Genomic DNA, 19,185 nt, shown 5'->3' on the forward strand with positions numbered 1-19,185 from the left:
GTCAAGAGCTTTAGGATTTACCTGAAGTGGAATATTGTAGTATAATTTTTCAGGTAGTACTTTAAGTATCCCTGGAGGAATGCCTTAATTTTGTACAACACTTAAGATAATTTGTTCCTTGATTCAGACACTTAGATTCCATAAGGAAGAGGGCTATGGTGAGTCTGTTTTCATCTTTTTCTTATTCTTTGGTATCTGCATTCTCTGGTAATTTCTTTATAAATATTATTTTAGTTATATATTTGATATTAAATATTATAATATTTTGGGAGGAGTACAGAGTAGCAGTTTGTTATTCTAGCATACATCTAGACATATATTTTATAGAATTATTAATATTTTGATACAATGGCAGCTATGATAGTGGCTGAGTTGTGAGCCACATACACTGGACTGTCTGGCTCCGTCTAGGCCAACACGGCCCACCCATAGTCTTTTAGCTCTCTAGATAGTGTATGTATTTGTATGCACTAGGATAAGCCTGTGCTCAGAGAATGAAATGGGACAATAGCAGATGGCCAAGCATGCTGTACAATGGGATTAGTATTGGGCTCCTCCTTCCCAGGGTTCTCCCCTATGGTTTAAAGTAGTTTTGTGTTACAGTAAATTTCTTATCTTTGTAATAAATCACTGACCTGGAAAATGTAATTGAGCATTTGAATCTGAGCTGCATTCAAAATCTGTGTTAAAATTGTACAGCTTCTTGCTTCGTTGATTATAAATGATAATGTAGCTTGGAGTTTAATTTGCTTACGCAGATGCTATCAACATTCCCTGCTATGCTTCTGTAACTTCTGTTTATTTTGCTTTGCTTGCTTCTCCACTTTCCTTCATTTTGATATTTAGAGTTTTAGATTTAATAGTAGCAGAAAGCTGATTGATATATAGAATTAGAAGTTTTTTTTTTTTTTCTCCCATGATTCGTTCTTAGGTTGCTTCTGTTATTTTGTTTTGGGTAAAAAGTCAGAGCGAATAGGTTCTTTGTATGTTGTATTTGTTTTTTGTGAAGTCTTGTGTAGGGCAGTTGTTTGTCCTTTCACTTTTTCTGTGTGGTAAAATGGAAAAGAGAATGTGTTTTTTCATTAAAGAGAATGTTACTTTATTCAGAGAATATTTTGTTTTTTAAATTCTGCCACTTTATTTTAATAAGGAATAATTCTGATATTTTCTAGACATTATTTTTAAGTCTCAGTCCAGCTGTTAAGAGAAGATCAGGTCAGGCCCTAATTGAATTTTAAGTCTGAAACTTAATTTCAGCATTAAAAACTTACTCTTTTCTGTCTTGTTTAATAGAACATACTTTAAAGTTTTTTATTGATAGTCAAATCTTGAAATAATTTACTGAAAAACAATACTAAATAAATCTGATTAATGTTTTTACTGGTAACTAAGGAAGTACACTCCATATGAATTTTTTCATCTGACATTTTTTCCCTCTGTGTAAGTAAACCTTGAGGAAGTAGAGAGTTTAACTTGCAAAGTCTGATTTAACTTTCTGTATGTCAACAGATTACTGTTTTTGGGTGATGCTAATCTTGTACAAGTGACAGACTGCAACGACCAATGAATTTTTCTGTAAGAGAAGGGAAGATTTTAGTTTACTTTGTTATTAAAAAGATCATTTAATATGATATGTTCCTAGTACCATTCCTTCTACTTCAGAGTATTTCCATCCAGAAACTAGAAAAAACAAAACATCTTTCAGCCTTTTATTCTGATAACCAAGAAATAATAAAAGTCACATGAAAGTGATTAAATCAGCAATAGGCAAGTATTGTTTTATGATCCAGAACAGTCTAGTCTTTTGTTGTTTTATGACATTGCAGCATTAATAGAATGGAAGAAGACTTTTCTTTTCAGTGGCTTACAAGATTTACTTACTTGCTTATTTATTTGAGGGGCAGAGAAACACACACACCCACACACATAGGAAGAGAGAGAGAGAGAGAAAGGAGGAAGAGAGGTGGTGGGAGAGGGAGGGAGGGAGGGAGAGAGGAAGGAAGGGAGAGAGAGAGAAAGAAAGAGAGAAAGAAGCCTGCGGTGGCCAGGCTGGGCCAGGCTAAAACTAGGAGCCAGGAATTCATGCATATGTCAGGGACCCAAGTAATTGAGCCATCACCTGCTGTTTCCAGAGGTGAGCATTAGTGGGAAGCTGGGATTGGGAGTGGAGTCATGACTCTTACCTGAAGCACTGTGTTATGAGGTGGTGAGCATCTGTACTTGCGTCTTAACTGCTAGGTGAAATGTTTGCCCTATTCAGTGTTTCAGTGTGTTATTTTTGGAGTTTGTACTGTCATGCATTTCTCCTAATAGAAGCCACTGCAAACCAGCAAGAACTAACAGTTGAAAGTGATTTTACTCAATGCAGAAATTACCACAGGATATAAAAGCAATTCATAGGAGAAGAGTACAAGGGAGTAAGGTATGTGGAATGGAGGAAGACTGACAGCAGAAGATGAATCAATACTACATGTTTATTTTGGAGATTGACCGTAGGTGAGAAGTATAACTGTCTATATGAAAGCTCTTTTGTGTTAGTGATCTAATACGGAAGCGTCTGCCTTCTGCAAGACTGCCTATTAGAAGATAATTAGACCAAATATGTGTGTAAGTGATATATGAAATGCAATGGAATTTTGAAGTCTTATAATGACAAATAAAGTTGATGAAATCCTATTGTGTTATTTGGGGGATAAAGCAGGATACATCTCAGGTTTAGAGTAGTTTTGTACTTTTTGGACAGGTTTTCAATTAGCAATAAGGGGTTAATTGAATGTTTTTCTTTTAACAATTGACATAATTTATATATCATAAAATTTACCTTTTTAAACTGTATGATTTACAAGATTGTTGCAACCATTACCATTATCTGATTCCAGAATATTTTCATCACCTCACAAAGAAACCCATACCGTCACAACCGCTCTTCCTCTGGCAAACATTAAGTAACTTCCTGTGTGGGATTTTGCCTATTCTGGAAATTTCTCAGGGATGTAATCATAATATGTACCTTTTATGTCTGGTTTCTTTCATTTGATGTGTTTTGTGGCTGCATCCAAGTTGTAGCAAATATTAGTATTTTATTGTTGTTAATACTTAGTACTTTATTACTTTTTATTCCATTTGAATGGATATACCATATTTTATTTATGGGCTGATAAAACATTTGGCAGATTTCTACTTTTTGACTATTGTGAATAATGATTCTATGAATATTCATGTATAAGTGTTTTATGACAGTGTTTTCATTTCTCTTAGACATATATACCTAGATATGGAGTTGCTGAATCATATATTAATTCCATGTTTAACTCTTTGAGGAACTGACAAACTGTTTCCAAAGTAGTTGCCCCAGTTTGACCTTCTTACTAGTAATGCACAAAGTTTACGATTTTTTTAATACCCTTTCCACTTGTTATTTTTCTTTTTTCCCCCAATAGCATCCATGGGTGTGTGGTTTTGACTTGAAATTCCGCAATGACTAATGATGTTGAGCATCTTTTTGAATATCTTCTTTGGAGAAATGTCTATTCAGATCCTTTGCCTAATTTGTCTGGATCGGAAGTGGAGCAGTCGGATCTAGAACCAGTGCCCATATGGGTTGCTGGTGCTTCAGGTCAGGGTGTTAATCCACTGTGCCACAGCACTGGCCCCCAAAACATAAATTCTTTTTGTAAGTTTGTGAATAATTTGAGGATTTATGTTTATTTGTGGTCTACTTTTTCTATCTATTGATATTAGATTGTTTTAATATTCTCAGATTCTTGGGGCCTGTGCCATGACATAGTAGGTTAAGCCTCTGCCAATGGTGCTGGCATCCCATATGGTTGCCGATTTGTGTTCCAGCTGCTCCTCTTCTGATTGAGCTCTCTGCTGATGGCCTGGGAAAGCAGTGGAGGATGACTCAAGTTCTTGGGCCTCTGTGCCCATGTAGGAGACCTGGCAGAAGCTCCTGGCTCTGGCTTTGGATAGGCCCAGCTCTGGCCATTGCAGCCATTTGAGAGTGAACTAGCAGAAGACCTTTCTCTCTGTCTCTCCCTCTCTCTGTAACTGTCTCTAATAAATAAATAAAATCTTAAGAAGAATATTCTCAGGCTCTTGTAAGTTCTTGTTCAGGGTACCTTAACTTCAGTTTTGATTGAGCATACATTTTAAACTTGCACAATGCCTAAGTAAATATGGAAGGATTCTTCTGACAAAGATCTTTTTTAGTTGTCCCTCAGCAGACCCTGTAGCAGGAACTTGTCCGAAGAATAAATACACAGATAAGTATCAGAAAGGGTCAGAGGATTTGGAAAAAAAGTGCTTGATCAAAATTTTAAAGCATAGTCAGTAATTTCTTCTACTTAAAAACTGCCTGTAATTTGCATGAATTACTTTGCTTTGCACTCTTACTGTGGGAATGGCTGTTTGGATAGATGCCCAGTTACCTGGCAGTTATGGTTGAACAGTTAAAGTATTTAACCACCTGAAGAAGTTATTAAATCAGGCTTTGATGAAGCAATGTTTTGTGTTCCTCCTTCTTTTGATATATATAATCTCCAACCATAAAATAACTTCAAACATCAGATAAATATTCTGTTCATCTGTCTTCATCTTTCTGTAATTTCCAGACATCCTTACTTTTTTTCACTTATTTTTTTCTAGATTTTTTTAGATTAGAAAAATTTTCTAGTTTTACAGAGGAAAATTTACTAAATTTGGTAAGAACTATAACTTTCTTAAATCCATTGCATACAGGTATGGAACTAACATTTAGACTTCACCCTACTCAGGACAAACTTTGCCTTTATATAAAGCAAATTTGGTATTTTTATAAATCAACTAAGCCAGCAACTTTAAGTAAGTGGTTATTCATTTTAAACAATATTCTGGTACTTGACAAGAATGCTTGTGATCAGTGTTTTTGACTTCTAGACTTTGAACAATCAAGCTATGGACTCTCTCCATGTAAAATGAACACAGCTTGTGTGTGAACTGGGACATCATTCATACATAAAAGTTAGTTCATCTGTGAACTCCCAATTACAAATAACTACCGTGTATAGAACATTCAAGTTGAGATTATAAGAGTATCTACATTTTATAATATTATAAAGTGATATGTATGATTCAAATACAACAGAAATTGAGTGCAATTGCAATTTCATGTTAACTGTAATTGAACCAGAAAGAGTATAGCTGTCATGCATAATGGATGCTGTGATGAGTGACCTAAATGCCCTCTGAGGGTTGAAGGGCTTATTCCTACAGATGCTAGAAGTGCTGCTGACAGAAAGCCTTCAATTGTCTGCCCCCATGGAGATTTTTTTATGCCAAAGAGAACTTCCTTGCCCGAGGGCATTCTTCTTGTCATTGACATCCAGTAACTTGGTCCTTATCAGGTATGAGGGTTTGAACCTCTAGCCCCCAGTTGCTATAGCAGCTTCAGAGTTCCTCATGGGCTTGTGGGACTTCATGGCCACTACATTTCTCCCTCTGCACTATCCTGATTTCTTCTCTTTCTACTGATTTTGATCTCAAGACAACACGCTAATAAACTTTATGCACAGTAGTATCCATCTCATGATCAATTTCTTGGGAAACCAACCTTGAGTAGAATCTACCGAATATTCACATTACTATAAGTTAACATCTTTCAAACCACGAAAGCAGGCCTGACAAAAATAAAAATTTAGTGAGATGACCTTGAATTCAGATTTTAAATAAGTGAAGTGTATCTCACTATTTCTTTCTGGCTTTACATTCAGGTGGGATTTAAAAGTCTTGGTTTCTTTCAATTCACTTGTTTCCCAGTCTCTCTTTGGCATTGCAGAAAAACCCCAAAATTTCTGATAGCTTAATTTTTTTAGTCTTACACTGTGAACCTGTGAAAGGTATGGGTTAAATAAAAAGTTGCTTTCATGCACTATAGAAGTGAGATTTTCCTTGTTGATCAGTGCATATAAGGCAATCTTCTTTCCCCAAGATTTCTTGCATTGTATTATATTTCTATTTTTTATATTTCTATATTTCTTTGCTTTCGTCATTATCATTAAAATTATGGCTGTACATTCTGAATATTTGAAGAATATGGAAAAACCATAAAGAAGGAAAATTCTTTCTTCACATTGGGATAACTTTATATGTATTTTTTGGTAACTTTTTCAAGTGGTAATATATAATAAGCAGGTTTTCACATTCTCGAGAATGTGAATTATAATGGTTGCTTAATAGTCCATCCATGGGATAAGCCATATTTAATTTAAACAGCTTCCTGTTATTGTTTAATTTTTCCCAACTTTGTTATTGTCATAGATAATCCAGTGCATAGTTTTTGAAGCTAAACCTAGTGTGTCTGCTTTAATTTTTTTTTTAAGTGGACTCTCTCCTCACTATAAGTAGTGAAAAATTTAGATTTGAGACTATTCTTTCTGGAGTACTATTGTGACTGAAACTTCAGGGGATGCTGTTGACATAGATGCTGTAAACTGAGGTCCAAGTAGTGCCATTATTGTTGTTGCCGAAGAAGTATTACCTACCATTGTTACCTATCATTGTAGGTTTATGTATCTTTCTTGTCTTTTGAACAGTTTTATATAAGAAGCTTTGTCAATTTTTCAGAAATATCTAACAGGTACAAAAGGAGGAATTTGAACTTTTTGCATAATTGATAGTTAGGCAGATTTTGACTGGCAGTGACCTTTTGTCTCAACTACTTTTATGTCATTTTATCCAGTGTGCGTTAATGCAAGAGGCGTGAATGTCAAGGGCCTTTCTTCTCCTTCCAGCATTAGTAAAGTATTTGTGCAGCAGTGGTCTCTGAGTGCATTTCCCTAAGGACCTACACTCCTGTAACAGTATTCCCATCCCTCCCTTCTCTCTGTTTTTGCTTTTCACAGTTTTTAGTTACCTCAGGTCAACAGTGGTCCGAAAATAACAAATGGAAAATTCCAAGAATAATTTATAAGTTTTACATTGTATTGAGTAGTGTGATATATTTCATGCTGTTTCTCCTGGGGCTTGAGGCAACCCTTTGTCTGGCATATTCGTTGTGTACCCTCTACCTGTCAGTCACTTAGTAACCTCATCATCATCAGGTCAGCTGTGGCAGTGCTTGTGTTCCACTAACCTGTATTTTCCTTAATAATGACCCCAAAGTGCAAGCATAGTGATGCTGGCTGTTGTATTACAGGATATTATTGTAGGTGTTGTATTTTATTGTTAGTTATTATTAATCTCTTACTGAGCCTAATTTAGAGGTTAAACTTTATCACTATGTTTTGGGGAAAAAAACGTAGTACTGAATTAAAACTAAAAAAAAAAAAAAAAAAACCAACCAAACTGGGTTTTAAACTTTGCTTAGAATTTCTCCTGACTTTGTTCCTCTTGTGTCTTCTAATCATTGGAAACGCGTGATTGGACAATAAAGTTTATAAGCCAAGTAAAAATAATCTGACCAAAACTTATTCTTTTTGGTAAGTTATAATTGTGCCTGGTGTAGTGTATTTTGTCAGAGGGTAGGGTGGAAAACAAACAATTTACTAGAAATTAGGGGACTTAAAATCTAAAATGGGAAAATTCCTACTCTTTGCCAGCTGAGTGCGACCGGGTCATCAGGCCGTACTTGTACCATTGGTATTGAGAGGAATTATTAAGCAAAAGTGAAGGTCAGAGTCTTTGTGAATATCTGGCTTCATACAGCAAACTGAACGCTGACAGCTGCTTACAGCCTCTGTGGAAGCATTAACAAAAAGTTCTTTTCCTTTACATGATGTTCTAAGTAATCAAGGTGATTTCATGAAATGTTTTGGAGTTTCTCATGCGTCAGCCTATACCCTAGAGGAAGTCTCTTCTACCTTCACTCGGTGATTAGGGCCTTGAAGGCAGAGTAATCAGTTCCACTTGACTAGAAATAAATCAGCCACATTGGAACGTGATAGCTCCTACAACTGGGCAATGCTGATAAAAAAACAAAACAAAAGATTTCAATAAACCTGTGCCAGTGTGGAACTGGCAGGCAAATTTGAAGAATTCACCATGCTACATTGCGTTTAGCATTGGTCTTCCTCTGGTGTTATAAATTTTTCTGTTTTGAAATAAAAATTATAAGAGAAGCAGGCCATTTTATTTCTGTCTGCTTTCCAAGCCAGTAAAAGAACTGTAACGTGATTAGAGAAGTCATTTTAAGGAATATATCTTTTTTTCCCTCTAAATTGTTAATTTAAAAGTCATTCTTTCTTTAATTCCTTACTTTTAGATTTTCTCTATGATAATGAACTGCATGTATAACCTAGTTGGTAGCACCCCCATTCAATTTATCTTTGAGGACGCACATATATAGAATAAATGCCAATTCTTTTAAACTTTACAAAACTTTACTCATGTAAAAATTGAGTACTAATGGGTACTTTGCTTTCCATAGCAGGTAGAGTATGTATAAAGTAGAAAAAAAGCCTATCAGGTTATAAAATGTATTGTACTCTCCACAGTCGAATTATTAGTTTTCAACATTGAAAGTAAGTTATTTAAGTAAGAGAAGGAATGCTTTTTAGGTATAGTGATTCCTCCTTATTCTTGGGGGATACATTTTAAGACCCCCTATAGGATACCTAAATGAATGGGTAGTACTGAATTCTGTGTATACCATGCTTTTTTTTTTTTTTTTTTTTTAAGATTTAGTTATTTATTTGAAAAGCAGAGTTATAGAGAGGCAGAGGCAGAGAAAGAGAAGTTTCCATTTGCTGTTTCACTCCCCAAGGGCCTGCAACAGCTGGAGCTGGGCCAATCCAAACCAGGAGCCTAGAGCTTCTTCCAAGTCTCTCGTGTGGGTGCAGGGACAAAAGGACTTGGGCTGTCTCCCACCACTTTCCCAGGCCATCAGCAGAGCACTGGATTGGAAGTGGAGCAGCCGGAGCTCAAACCTGAGCCCATATGAGATGCTGGCACTGCACGCGATGGCTTTTACTCACTATGCCACAGCACTGGCCCCTCTATACTACGTTTTTTCCAAAGCATCCATACCTGTGGTAGTTTAGTTATGAATTAGGAATAGTAAGAAATTAACAACAAAAACTAATACTGAAGTAGAACAATTACAACAATGTACTGTAGTAAGTTTGCCAGAATTTTACATTTTGGGACATTATTTGGTAAAATAAAAGTTACTTGAATGTAAGTACTGTGATAACTGCAACACCAGGCCCGATAGTGGAGATGGCTGCTGAGTGACTAGTGGGCAGGGAGCATGTGCAATGTGGATATGCTGGACAAAGGAATGATTTACTTCCTGGGCAGGATGGAGTGGGACCATACAAGATTTTATCCCGTTACTCAGAATGGTGTGCAATCTAAAATTTAAGAACTGTTTATTTCTTTTTCTTTTTTTTTTTTTTTTTTGACAGGCAGAGTGGACAGTGAGAGAGAGAGACAGAGAGAAAGGTCTTCCTTTGCCGTTGGTTCACCCTCCAATGGCCGCCGCGGCCGGCGCGCTGCGGCCGGCGCACCGCGCTGATCCGATGGCAGGAGCCAGGAGCCAGGTGCTTTTCCTGGTCTCCCATGGGGTGCAGGGCCCAAGCACCTGGAGCATCCTCCACTGCACTCCCTGGCCACAGCAGAGGGCTGGCCTGGAAGAGGGGCAACCGGGACAGAATCCAGCGCCCCAACCGGGACTAGAACCCGGTGTGCCGGTGCCGCTAGGCGGAGGATTAGCCTAGTGAGCCGCGGCGCCGGCGAACTGTTTATTTCTTTTTTAAAAAAAATTTATTTAATATAAATTTCGAAAGTACAACTTTTGAATTATAGTGGCTTTACCCCCCATAACCTCCCTCCCACCCACAACCATCCCATCTCCCACTCCCTCTCCCATCCCATTCTTCATCAAGATTTATTTTCAATTATCTTCATAGATAGAAGATCAACTTGGTATATACTAAGTAAAGATTTCAACAGTTTGCACCCACACAGATACACAAAGTATAAAGTACTATTTGAGTAGTAGTTTTACTGTTAATTCGTATAGTACAACACATTAAGAACAGAGATCCTACATGGGGAGCAAGTATACAGTGACTCCCGTTGTTGATTTAACAATTGACACTCTTATTTATGACATCAGTATCACCCGAGGCTCTTGTCATGAGCTGCCAAGGCTCTGGAAGCCTCTTGAGTTCACCAACTCTGACCTTATTTGGACAAGGCCATAATCAAAGTGGAAGTTCTCTCCTCCCTTCAGAGAAAGGTACCTCCTTCTTTGATAGCCCATTCTTTCTGCTGGGATCTCACTCAACAGAACTCTTTCATTTAGTTCATTTTTTTTTGGCCACAGTATCTTGGCTTTCCATGCCTGTGAAACTCTCATGGGCTTTTTAGCCGGATCTGAATACCTTAAGGGCTGATTCTGAGACCAGAGTGCTGTTTAGGACATCTGCCATTCTATGAGTTTGCTGTGTATCCCACTTCCCGTGTTGGATCGTTCTCTCCTTTTTAATTCTATCAGTTAGTATTAGCAGACACTGGTCTTGTGTATGTGATCCCTTTGACACTTAATCCTATCATTATGATCAATTATGAACTTAAACTGATTGCTTTGACTAGTGAGATGGCATTGGTACATGCCACCTTGATGGGATTGAATTGGAATCTCCTGGCACGTTTCTAGCTCTACCATTAGGGGTAAGTCCCAGTGAGCATGTGCCAAACTATACATCTCCTCCCTCTCTTATTCCCATTCTTATATTTAACAGTTTTCACTTTTCAGTTAAATTTAAACACCTAAGAATAATTGTGTGTTAATTGAAGAGTTCAACCAGTGGTATTAAGTAGAACAACAAAAAAAAAATGCTAAAATGAATAAAATAGTAACTTGTTCCTCAACAGTCAGGACAAGGGCTGATGAAGTCATTGTTTCTCATAGTGTCCAATTCACTTCTACAGGTTTCCTTTTAGGTGCTAAGTTAGTTGTCACAGATCGGGGAGAACATAGATATTTGTCCCTTTGGGACTGGCTTATTTCACTCAGCATAATGTTTTCCAGACTCCTCCATTTTATTGCAAATGACTGGATTTCATTTTTTTTACTGCTGTATAGTACTCTATAGAGTACATATCCCATAATATCTTTATCCAGTCTACTGTTGATGGGCTTTTAGGTTGATTCCATATCTTAGCTATTGTGAATTGAACTACAATAAACATTGAGGTGCAGACAGTTCTTTTATTTGCCAATTTAATTTCCTTTGGGTAAATTCCAAGGAGTGGGATGCTGGGTCGTGTGGTAGGGCTATATTCAGATTTCTGAGGAATCTCCAAACTGTCTTCCGTAGTGGTTTTACCAGTTTGCATTCCCACCAACAGTGGGTTAGTGTCCCTTTTTCCCCACATCCTTGCCATCATCTGTTGTTGGTAGATTTCTGTATGTGAGGCATTCTAACCGGGGTGAGGTGAAACCTCATTGTGGTTTTGATTTGCATTTCCCTGATGGCTAGTTATCCTGAACATTTTTTCATGTGTCTGTTGGCCGTTTGGAATTCCTCTTTTGAAAAATGTCTATTTAGGTCCTTGGTTCATCTCTTAAGTGGGTTGTTTTGTTTTTGAGGAGTTTATTAACCTCTTTGTAGATTCTGGTTATTAATCCTTTATCAGTTGCATAATTTGCAAATATTTTCTTCCATTCTGTTGGTTGCCTCTTCACTTTCCTGTTTCTTTTGCCATACAGAAACTTCTCAATTTGATATAATCCCAATTGTTAATTCTGGCTTTGACTGCCTGTGCCTCTGGGGTCTTTTCCAAGAAATCTTTGCCTGTGCCTACATCTTGCAGGGTTTCTCCAATGTTCTCTAATAATTTGATGGCGTCGGGTCATAGGTTTAGATCTTTAATCCAAGTTGAGTGGATTTTTGTGTAAGGTGTAAGGTAGAGGTCTTGCTTCATGCTTCTGGATGTGGAAATCCAGTTCTCCCAGCACCATTTGTTGAATAGACTGTCCTTGTTCTAGGAATTGGTTTTAGCATCTTGATCAAATGTAAGTTGGCTGTATATGTTTGAATTGATTTCTGGTGTTTCTATTCTGTTCCATTGGTCTATCCATCTGTTTCTGTACCAGTACCATGCTGTTTTGATTATAACTGCCCTGTAATAAGTCTTGAAATCTAGTATTGTGATGCCTCCGGCTTTGTTTTTGTTGTACAGTATTGCTTTAGCTATTCGAGGTCTCTTGTGCCTCCATATGAATTTCAGCATCATTTTTTCCAGATCTGAGAAGAATGTCTTTGGTATTTTGATTGGTATTGCATTGAATGTATAAATTGCTTTTTGGGGAATGGACATTTTGATGATATTGATTCTTCCAATCCATGAGCATAGAAGCTTTTTCCATTTTTTGGCATCCTCTTCTATTTCTTTCTTTAAGGTTTTGTAATTCTCATTGTAGAGATCTTTGACATCGTTGGTTAAGTTTATTCCGAGGTATTTGATTGGTTTTTTTAGTTATTGTGAATGGGATTGATCTTAGAAGTTAAGAACTGTTTATTTCTAGAATTCTCCACATAATATTTTCAGACTTTTGTTGACCTTTGTCAACTAAAAACACAGAAAGCAAAACTGGGACTAATATTTTCATTATCTGGTGCTCCTTAGTCCACCTGTGTGTAAGTAAACTGGATTTCTAATAGTCCTAGCATCCTTTAGCCTTGAAATTCAGAGCAAATAGATTATTTAATAAAATCATGATACTGAAATTCTTAGATCATCAGCTTTAGTGTGTTTTGATTGGATATATCCCTGGCAAGAAAGAGGTATAGAGGCATGTTCAGTAACTTGGTATCTCCTTGCTGCAGTACAGGATAAACTTTTCATATAAATGGTCTTTATAGTTCTGTTCTGTTCTATTCTATTCTATTCTATTCTATTCTATTCTATTCTATTCTAGTTTATGGTAAGATGCTTTGTATGATTTTCATTTTTTTACCGTGGAATATATTATTTATAGCACAGAAATGAAAGATAGAATTCTGTAGTTAGATGACCCAGTATTATATAATAGTTGTTTATATAAAGTCCTCATAACAGTGTCTGGTACGTACATCGAATACGCTTTAAAAAGCTTGTTTGTTTGTTTATTTATTTATTGTTTTTGAGAGAGAGTGAGAAATCAATATTTCATCCACTGGTTCACTCCTAAATGCCTGCAATGGCCTAGACAAGAAACTCAACCTGGGTCTCGCCTGTGGGTGGCAGGGACCCAACCACTTGAGCCTTCATCTGCTGCCTCCCAGGGTGCACATTAGCAGGAAGCTGGAATCAGAAATGGGATTCAAACCCACGCATTCTGGTGTGAGAGGCAAGTGTCTCAACCAGCATGTTAATTGGTAGACCAAACACCTGCCCTGGTACAATGTTTTTATGTATTTTTTCATATATCTCATTTATAATTAAGAGATAGTTTCTTATTCTTAACATGTTAAAAGTTAAAAAGATTAAGATTATTGTAATAGGTTTTTGTAGATTATGAGAACTATGCAGCCATTGTGTGACTGGATAGCTTGTCACGCACCTCATGTTTTGGTTTGGTCCTTGCAGAACTGTGGTTTGTAAGATCACATTTTGACAGTTTTGTAGTTGTATTTTGCTGTCCTGCAGCCAAGAGGAAAAGAAACAAACCATTTCTCATTCCACATTTTCCTAGAGATGTATTCATTTCCTTTGGTATTGGAAACATGTAGGGGTCTCTAGAATTATACCTGGGCCCGTATTGTGGCATAGCAGATCAAGTCAAGTCTTGCAATGTCAGCATCTTACATTGGGGTGCCAGGTCAAGTCCTGGCTGCTTCACTTCTGTTCCAGCTTCCTGCTGATGTTCCGTTTCTGGAGTCCGTTCATCCTTCTGAAGGCTTGTGCAGTGAGGGAAGTTCACAGAGTGGCAGTGGCTGAACTCCTGGAACCTCTCCCAGGAGCTTAGCCATGACGTTAAGTGTAATGGTGCCAAAAAAGAAGGTCCCAGGTGTTTCTGCAGCATCTCCTTGGTGTGCCTGATTAAGTACAATCTTTTCAAGTGCTGACTGCTCCTGTTATTAGGACTACCTTCTCCGTACCACTCATGTGGAAGACCCAAACTGAATTCCTGACTTCTGGTTCAGCCTGGCCCAGCCTTTGTTGTTGGGGGTATTTGGGAAGTGATTCAGTAGATGGAAGATCGATCTCTCTCTCTCTCTCTCTCTCTCTCTCTCCCCCTCCCTCCCTTCCTTTCCTCATTGCTCTCCTTTCTTTATCTGTTTTCTCTCTATGTCTTTCAAATAAGTTGGAAAAACAAAAAAACTTTTAAATAGCTTAAGTCCACACTTAGATTTCATTCGTTTACTGATTAATGAACTAATTTTTACTTAAGACCCGATACTATCAAAACATAAAGATACAGAAATGAGGTGATGAGGCAGGGCCCATATCTACCTGTGGGAATGTGGGAAAACAGATAATGTGTATAGTTGGGGATTAGCCAGAAGAATGGATGTCAGTATGACAGATGCATTGGTGGATGGAAGAATGGATATGTGTGTCTGTTTGCATATATAGTTTGGCTTCAGCTACACGATTGGGGAACTCTATTACCATCTCTTAACATTATAAAAATGAGTTGGTTCGTTTTTTCTTTCCATCACTAGTACCTGGCACACAATAGAGCATTCAGTAAAAGTTTTTGAGCAAATGAATACATGTAAGTGTACAGGAAGGAATGGCTATAGTAAGAAGTTTCATTGAAAATGCTTTATGTTTAAAGGATAATAAAAAAATCTAACTTGGCCAGCGCCGCGGCTCACTTGGCTAATCCTCCGCCTGCGGCGCTGGCACCCCGGGTTCTAGTCCCGGTTGGGGCGCCGGATTCCTTGGGCCCTGCACCCACATGGGAGGCCAGGAGGAAGCACCTGGCTCCTGGCTTCGGATTGGCGTGGGGCGCCAGCTGTATCGGCCATTTGGGGGGTGAACCAAAGGAAGGAAGACCTTACTCTCCGTCTCTCTCTCTCTCTCTCTCACTAATTCTGCCTGTCAAAAAAAATCTAACTTAACCCTAATATTTAAAAAGTTTCTCCTTCATACTGATGTCTCATCTTTCTCACTGTATACCTGTTGCATTTGCTGTCCTGCCTCAATTCTTCGTGAAGAAATCCTTCTTGGCATTTACAGTGTCTGTCTGTCTGTCTGTCTGTCTTTCTTTCTGTCTGTCTGTCTGTCTTTTTTTTTTTTTTGACAGGCAGAGTGGACAGTGAGAGAGAGAGACAGAGAGAAAGGTCTCCCTTTTGCTGTTGGTTTACCCTCCAATGGCCGCTGCGGCTGGCGCGCTGCGGCCAGCGCACCGCGCTGATCCGAAGGCAGGAGCCAGGTGCTTCTCCTGGTCTCCCATGCGGGTGCAGGGCCCAAGCACTTGGGCCATCCTCCACTGCACTCCCGGGCCACAGCAGAGAGCTGGCCTGGAAGAGGGGCAACCGGGACAGAATCCGGTGCCCTGACCGGGACTAAACCCGGTGTGCCGGCGCCGCAAGCAGAGGATTAGCCTATTGAGCCGCAGAGCTGGCCTACAGTGTCATTTTTGAAGTAATTCTGCTGTGGCCCTTTTCCCACTGTCCCTTTCTCCACTCTCATCTCTTCATTGAGTCTTTTCTCCTAGTTACTCTCCTTATTGTGTTAGGGATCTGTTTCTGTGTGTGTTTTCATAACCTGTGTGTGTGTCTTTGTTCTAGCTATAAATACTAAGTTTAACATTTAGCATGTAACTCTGAAACTTTTTTTTAGTTTCTTTTTTCCCTTTCGTATTAATGTGATATTAATAGGAAGAAAACAGATTCAATGTAGTTCATGGATACAGTTCTAAGAATATAATAATTCTAACTTCCTTTTGCTCCCTCCCTCTCTGTTTCTTTTGCATTAAATTTTGAGATAACATTTTAAATTAAATTATAATCAAAGGCTTAATGGTGTACTAAAAGAGCTTAACAAGTAAAAAGTAAAAAGACCATAGTTCAACAGGAATATAGGAAAGGGTATAAACAATCAAATGAAAGGATACTAATTTTACTCATATACAGTGATTTTAAAAATAGTAACAGATTAGTAGAATTATAGTAATAAATTATTCTTAACCATTTGACAAAAATATAAAACATTTGGCAAAACTATATTTGCAGGAATACTAATATGCATAGACATTTCTTTTTTTTCTTTTTGTTTTTAAATTTTACTTAATTTTTGGCCTGTGCCACAGCTCAATAGGCTAATCCTCCGCCTGTGGCGCCGGCACACCGGGTTCTAGTCCTGGTTGGGGTGCCGGATTCTGTCCCGGTTGCTCCTCTTCCAGGCCAGCTCTCTGCTGTGGCCCAGGAGTGCAGTGGAGGATGGCCCAAATGCTTGGGCCCTGCACCCGCATGGGAGACCAGGAGGAAGCACCTGGCTCCTGGCGTAGGATCAGCGCGGTGCGCTGGCCGCAGTGGCCATTGGAGGGTGAACCAACGGTAAAGGAAGACCTTTCTCTCTCTCTCTCTTTCTCACTGTCCACTCTGCCTGTCAAAAAAAATTTTACTTCATTTTTTAAAATTTTAACACACACACACACACACATATATATAAGGGAGAACATGTGATATTTGTCTTTCTGTGTCTGGCTTATTTCCTCCAGTTATACCCATTTTGATGCAAATGATAGAATTTCATTCTTTTCTATAACTGAATAATATTTCATTGTACATATATACCACATTTTCTTTATCCGTTCATCTGATTTTGGACGCATTGTTTAATTCTATGTTTTGGCTGTAGTGAACAGTGCTGGTAGAAACATGGTGGTGCAGGTATCTCTTATAATGTGTTCATGACTTTCAGGTATATACCCCGTAGTGGGATTGCTGAATGATATAACCAGTCTATTTCTAGTTTTTAAAGAAATCTCCACACTTTTTTCCACAGTGGCTGCAGTAATTTACATTCCCACCAACAGTGTATAAATGTTCCCCTTTTTCCAGGTCCTCCACAGCATTTGTTACTTTCTATCTTTTGGATTTTAGCCATTCTGATGGGGTGAGGTGATCTCTCATAGTGGTGTTGGTTTGTATTTCCCTGATGAGTGGTGATGTTGAGCATTTTTTCATATATTTGTTGGCCATTTGTATTTCTTTTTTTGAGAAATGTCTGTTGAGGTCCTTTGCCCATTTCTTCACTGGATTGCTTGTTCTGAAACCCTTAGGATTAAATTATTTCTACAGAACACAGAGAACCCTGATCTGTTTCCTATTAAAATGATTTTTATTGTGTCTTATTTGTATTCTTCTTAATGTCTTTTTTTCTCTCTTAAATATGTGTGCACACTCAGATTGAAAACCTTCAAGAGCAGCTTAGAGATAAGGAAAAGCAGATGAGCAGCTTGAAAGAACGAGTCAAGTCCTTGCAGGCGGACACCACCAACACAGACACTGCTTTGACAACCTTGGAGGAGGCCCTTGCGGAGAAAGTGAGTGACCAGCCCAGACTCTTCTCAGGCACATTCCTTCTGTTTTCTCATTCATCTAAAAGTGGATAGAGGATACAATGAAATCCCCCTGGGCAAAAGGGAAAAGAGCTCCTCTGTTGTATGGTTGGCATACATGGTGTAAAAGAGAAAGAAAATCCATTTAGTCTTTGCCAGTTTAAGCATCTGCTACTAGGCAAGGTGGATTCCACACTCGAGGGCAGTGGCTGAACTTTCTAAAGAATCACTCATATGTTTCCCATTTACCATCTTCTGAAAGAAGAACAGGAGTGTGAGAATACCAGACAATGACAGCAGAACGTGATACATAATTAGTTCTCCTTAAATACCTAATTTGGAATCTAATATATTCCTAGATTTTAGTTCTTAATAAAATATGCTTGCTAATTTCCTAGTTTTGATGCTGCCATTTCATTTTATCTTTGTGAACAAGCCATTCAGGAATGGCTAACTACAGAAGCAGTCAGTCTTCCCCAGTGTTAGTATCTTAGAAGCAGGCCTTAGGGGATTTTAATTGAAAATTTTTTGAAGGAACAAGGTCATTGTCCTATAAGTCTTTTGCACTCAGAATGCTTCAGGCTGCCTTCCAGGGTCAAGGCTTCGTCCCTGAATGTATTTAGAAATAATGCTAAAAATAATAAAATCGCTTCAACTTTTAAACTTCCCAAGTATCTGTTGACAGAAATACATTTTAATGATTTCTTTTCTTGTTGTCTTCCTTTATAATTTTAGCTCAAAATATCATATTCCCTCATCCCACCTTTATTTGAGTGTGTGAATTATGAGTTGTTTCCATGGTCTTGTAGGGAACATTTGAATAATATATAAGGAAGAAATATTTGTTAGTTACTGTCCTTAGGGTACATATATAACTTTTTAGCTATTTGGGAAATGAATAAATAGAAATGTCCCAAAAGAATACTTTAAAACTTGGTATTCAAAAGAACATATCCAGGTCTTTGTTATGGCAAGTTGTATCAGAGGAATGGACTCTTTAAAAAGTAAATTCCTGTAAAACTTATCACTGTGTTTTGAACAGAGAATGGAGGTGTGAAATTTTTCTAGCTGAAAGAAGAATTACAGTGATGATATAAGCATGACAAGTAATTTTCTCACGTATTGATGTGCTCTTATCAGGAGCGGACAATTGAACGCTTAAAGGAGCAACGGGATCGAGATGAACGGGAAAAGCAAGAGGAAATTGATAACTACAAAAAAGATCTGAAAGATCTGAAAGAAAAAGTCAGCCTGTTGCAAGGAGACCTCTCAGAGAAAGAGGTTGGTATCATCAAATTTTAATTGCTTGGTCTGCTAAGTCAATGCATTAGGTGTATTTGTTGTTGTTGCTTAAAAAATACATATATGAAAGTATCTGATGCAGGGTTTACTTATGCTTAACAGCAGACTTTCTTTGAGTCCCTTAAGGAATATTTCGGGAAGCTTTACAAAGGCACAGTAGATTGGTTTATTCAATTTTTTGAGTCTTAGGACTCCTTTACAATTTTTTTTTTTAAGATTTATTTATTTACTTGAAAGTTAGAGTTACACAGAGAGAAGGAAAGGCAGAGAGAGAGAGGTCTTCCATCTGTTGGTTTATTCCCCAGTTGGCTGCAATGGCTGGAGCTGTGCTGATCTGGAGCCAGCAGCTTCTTTTGGGTCTCCCATGTGAGTGCAGGGGCCTAAGGACTTGGACCATT

At 38.0% G+C, this 19,185-nt stretch overlaps 1 protein-coding gene across 17 annotated transcripts in view; it reads left to right on the forward strand.

Annotated features, from left to right (window-relative positions):
• ERC1 (ELKS/RAB6-interacting/CAST family member 1) overlaps positions 1-19,185 on the forward strand; it is a 518,217-nt gene that overhangs the window by 156,911 nt on the left and 342,121 nt on the right. For all 17 annotated transcript variants that reach the window (XM_008259816.4, XM_002712778.5, XM_002712779.5 and 14 more), the window contains 2 exons: positions 17,333-17,470; positions 18,626-18,766. In XM_008259816.4, coding sequence (XP_008258038.1) covers positions 17,333-17,470; positions 18,626-18,766 — 279 coding nt within the window. The remainder of the gene's footprint in view (positions 1-17,332; positions 17,471-18,625; positions 18,767-19,185) is intronic.

Source organism: Oryctolagus cuniculus, chromosome 9, assembly GCF_964237555.1.
Source record: "Oryctolagus cuniculus chromosome 9, mOryCun1.1, whole genome shotgun sequence".
Taxonomy (NCBI): Eukaryota; Metazoa; Chordata; class Mammalia; order Lagomorpha; family Leporidae; genus Oryctolagus; species Oryctolagus cuniculus.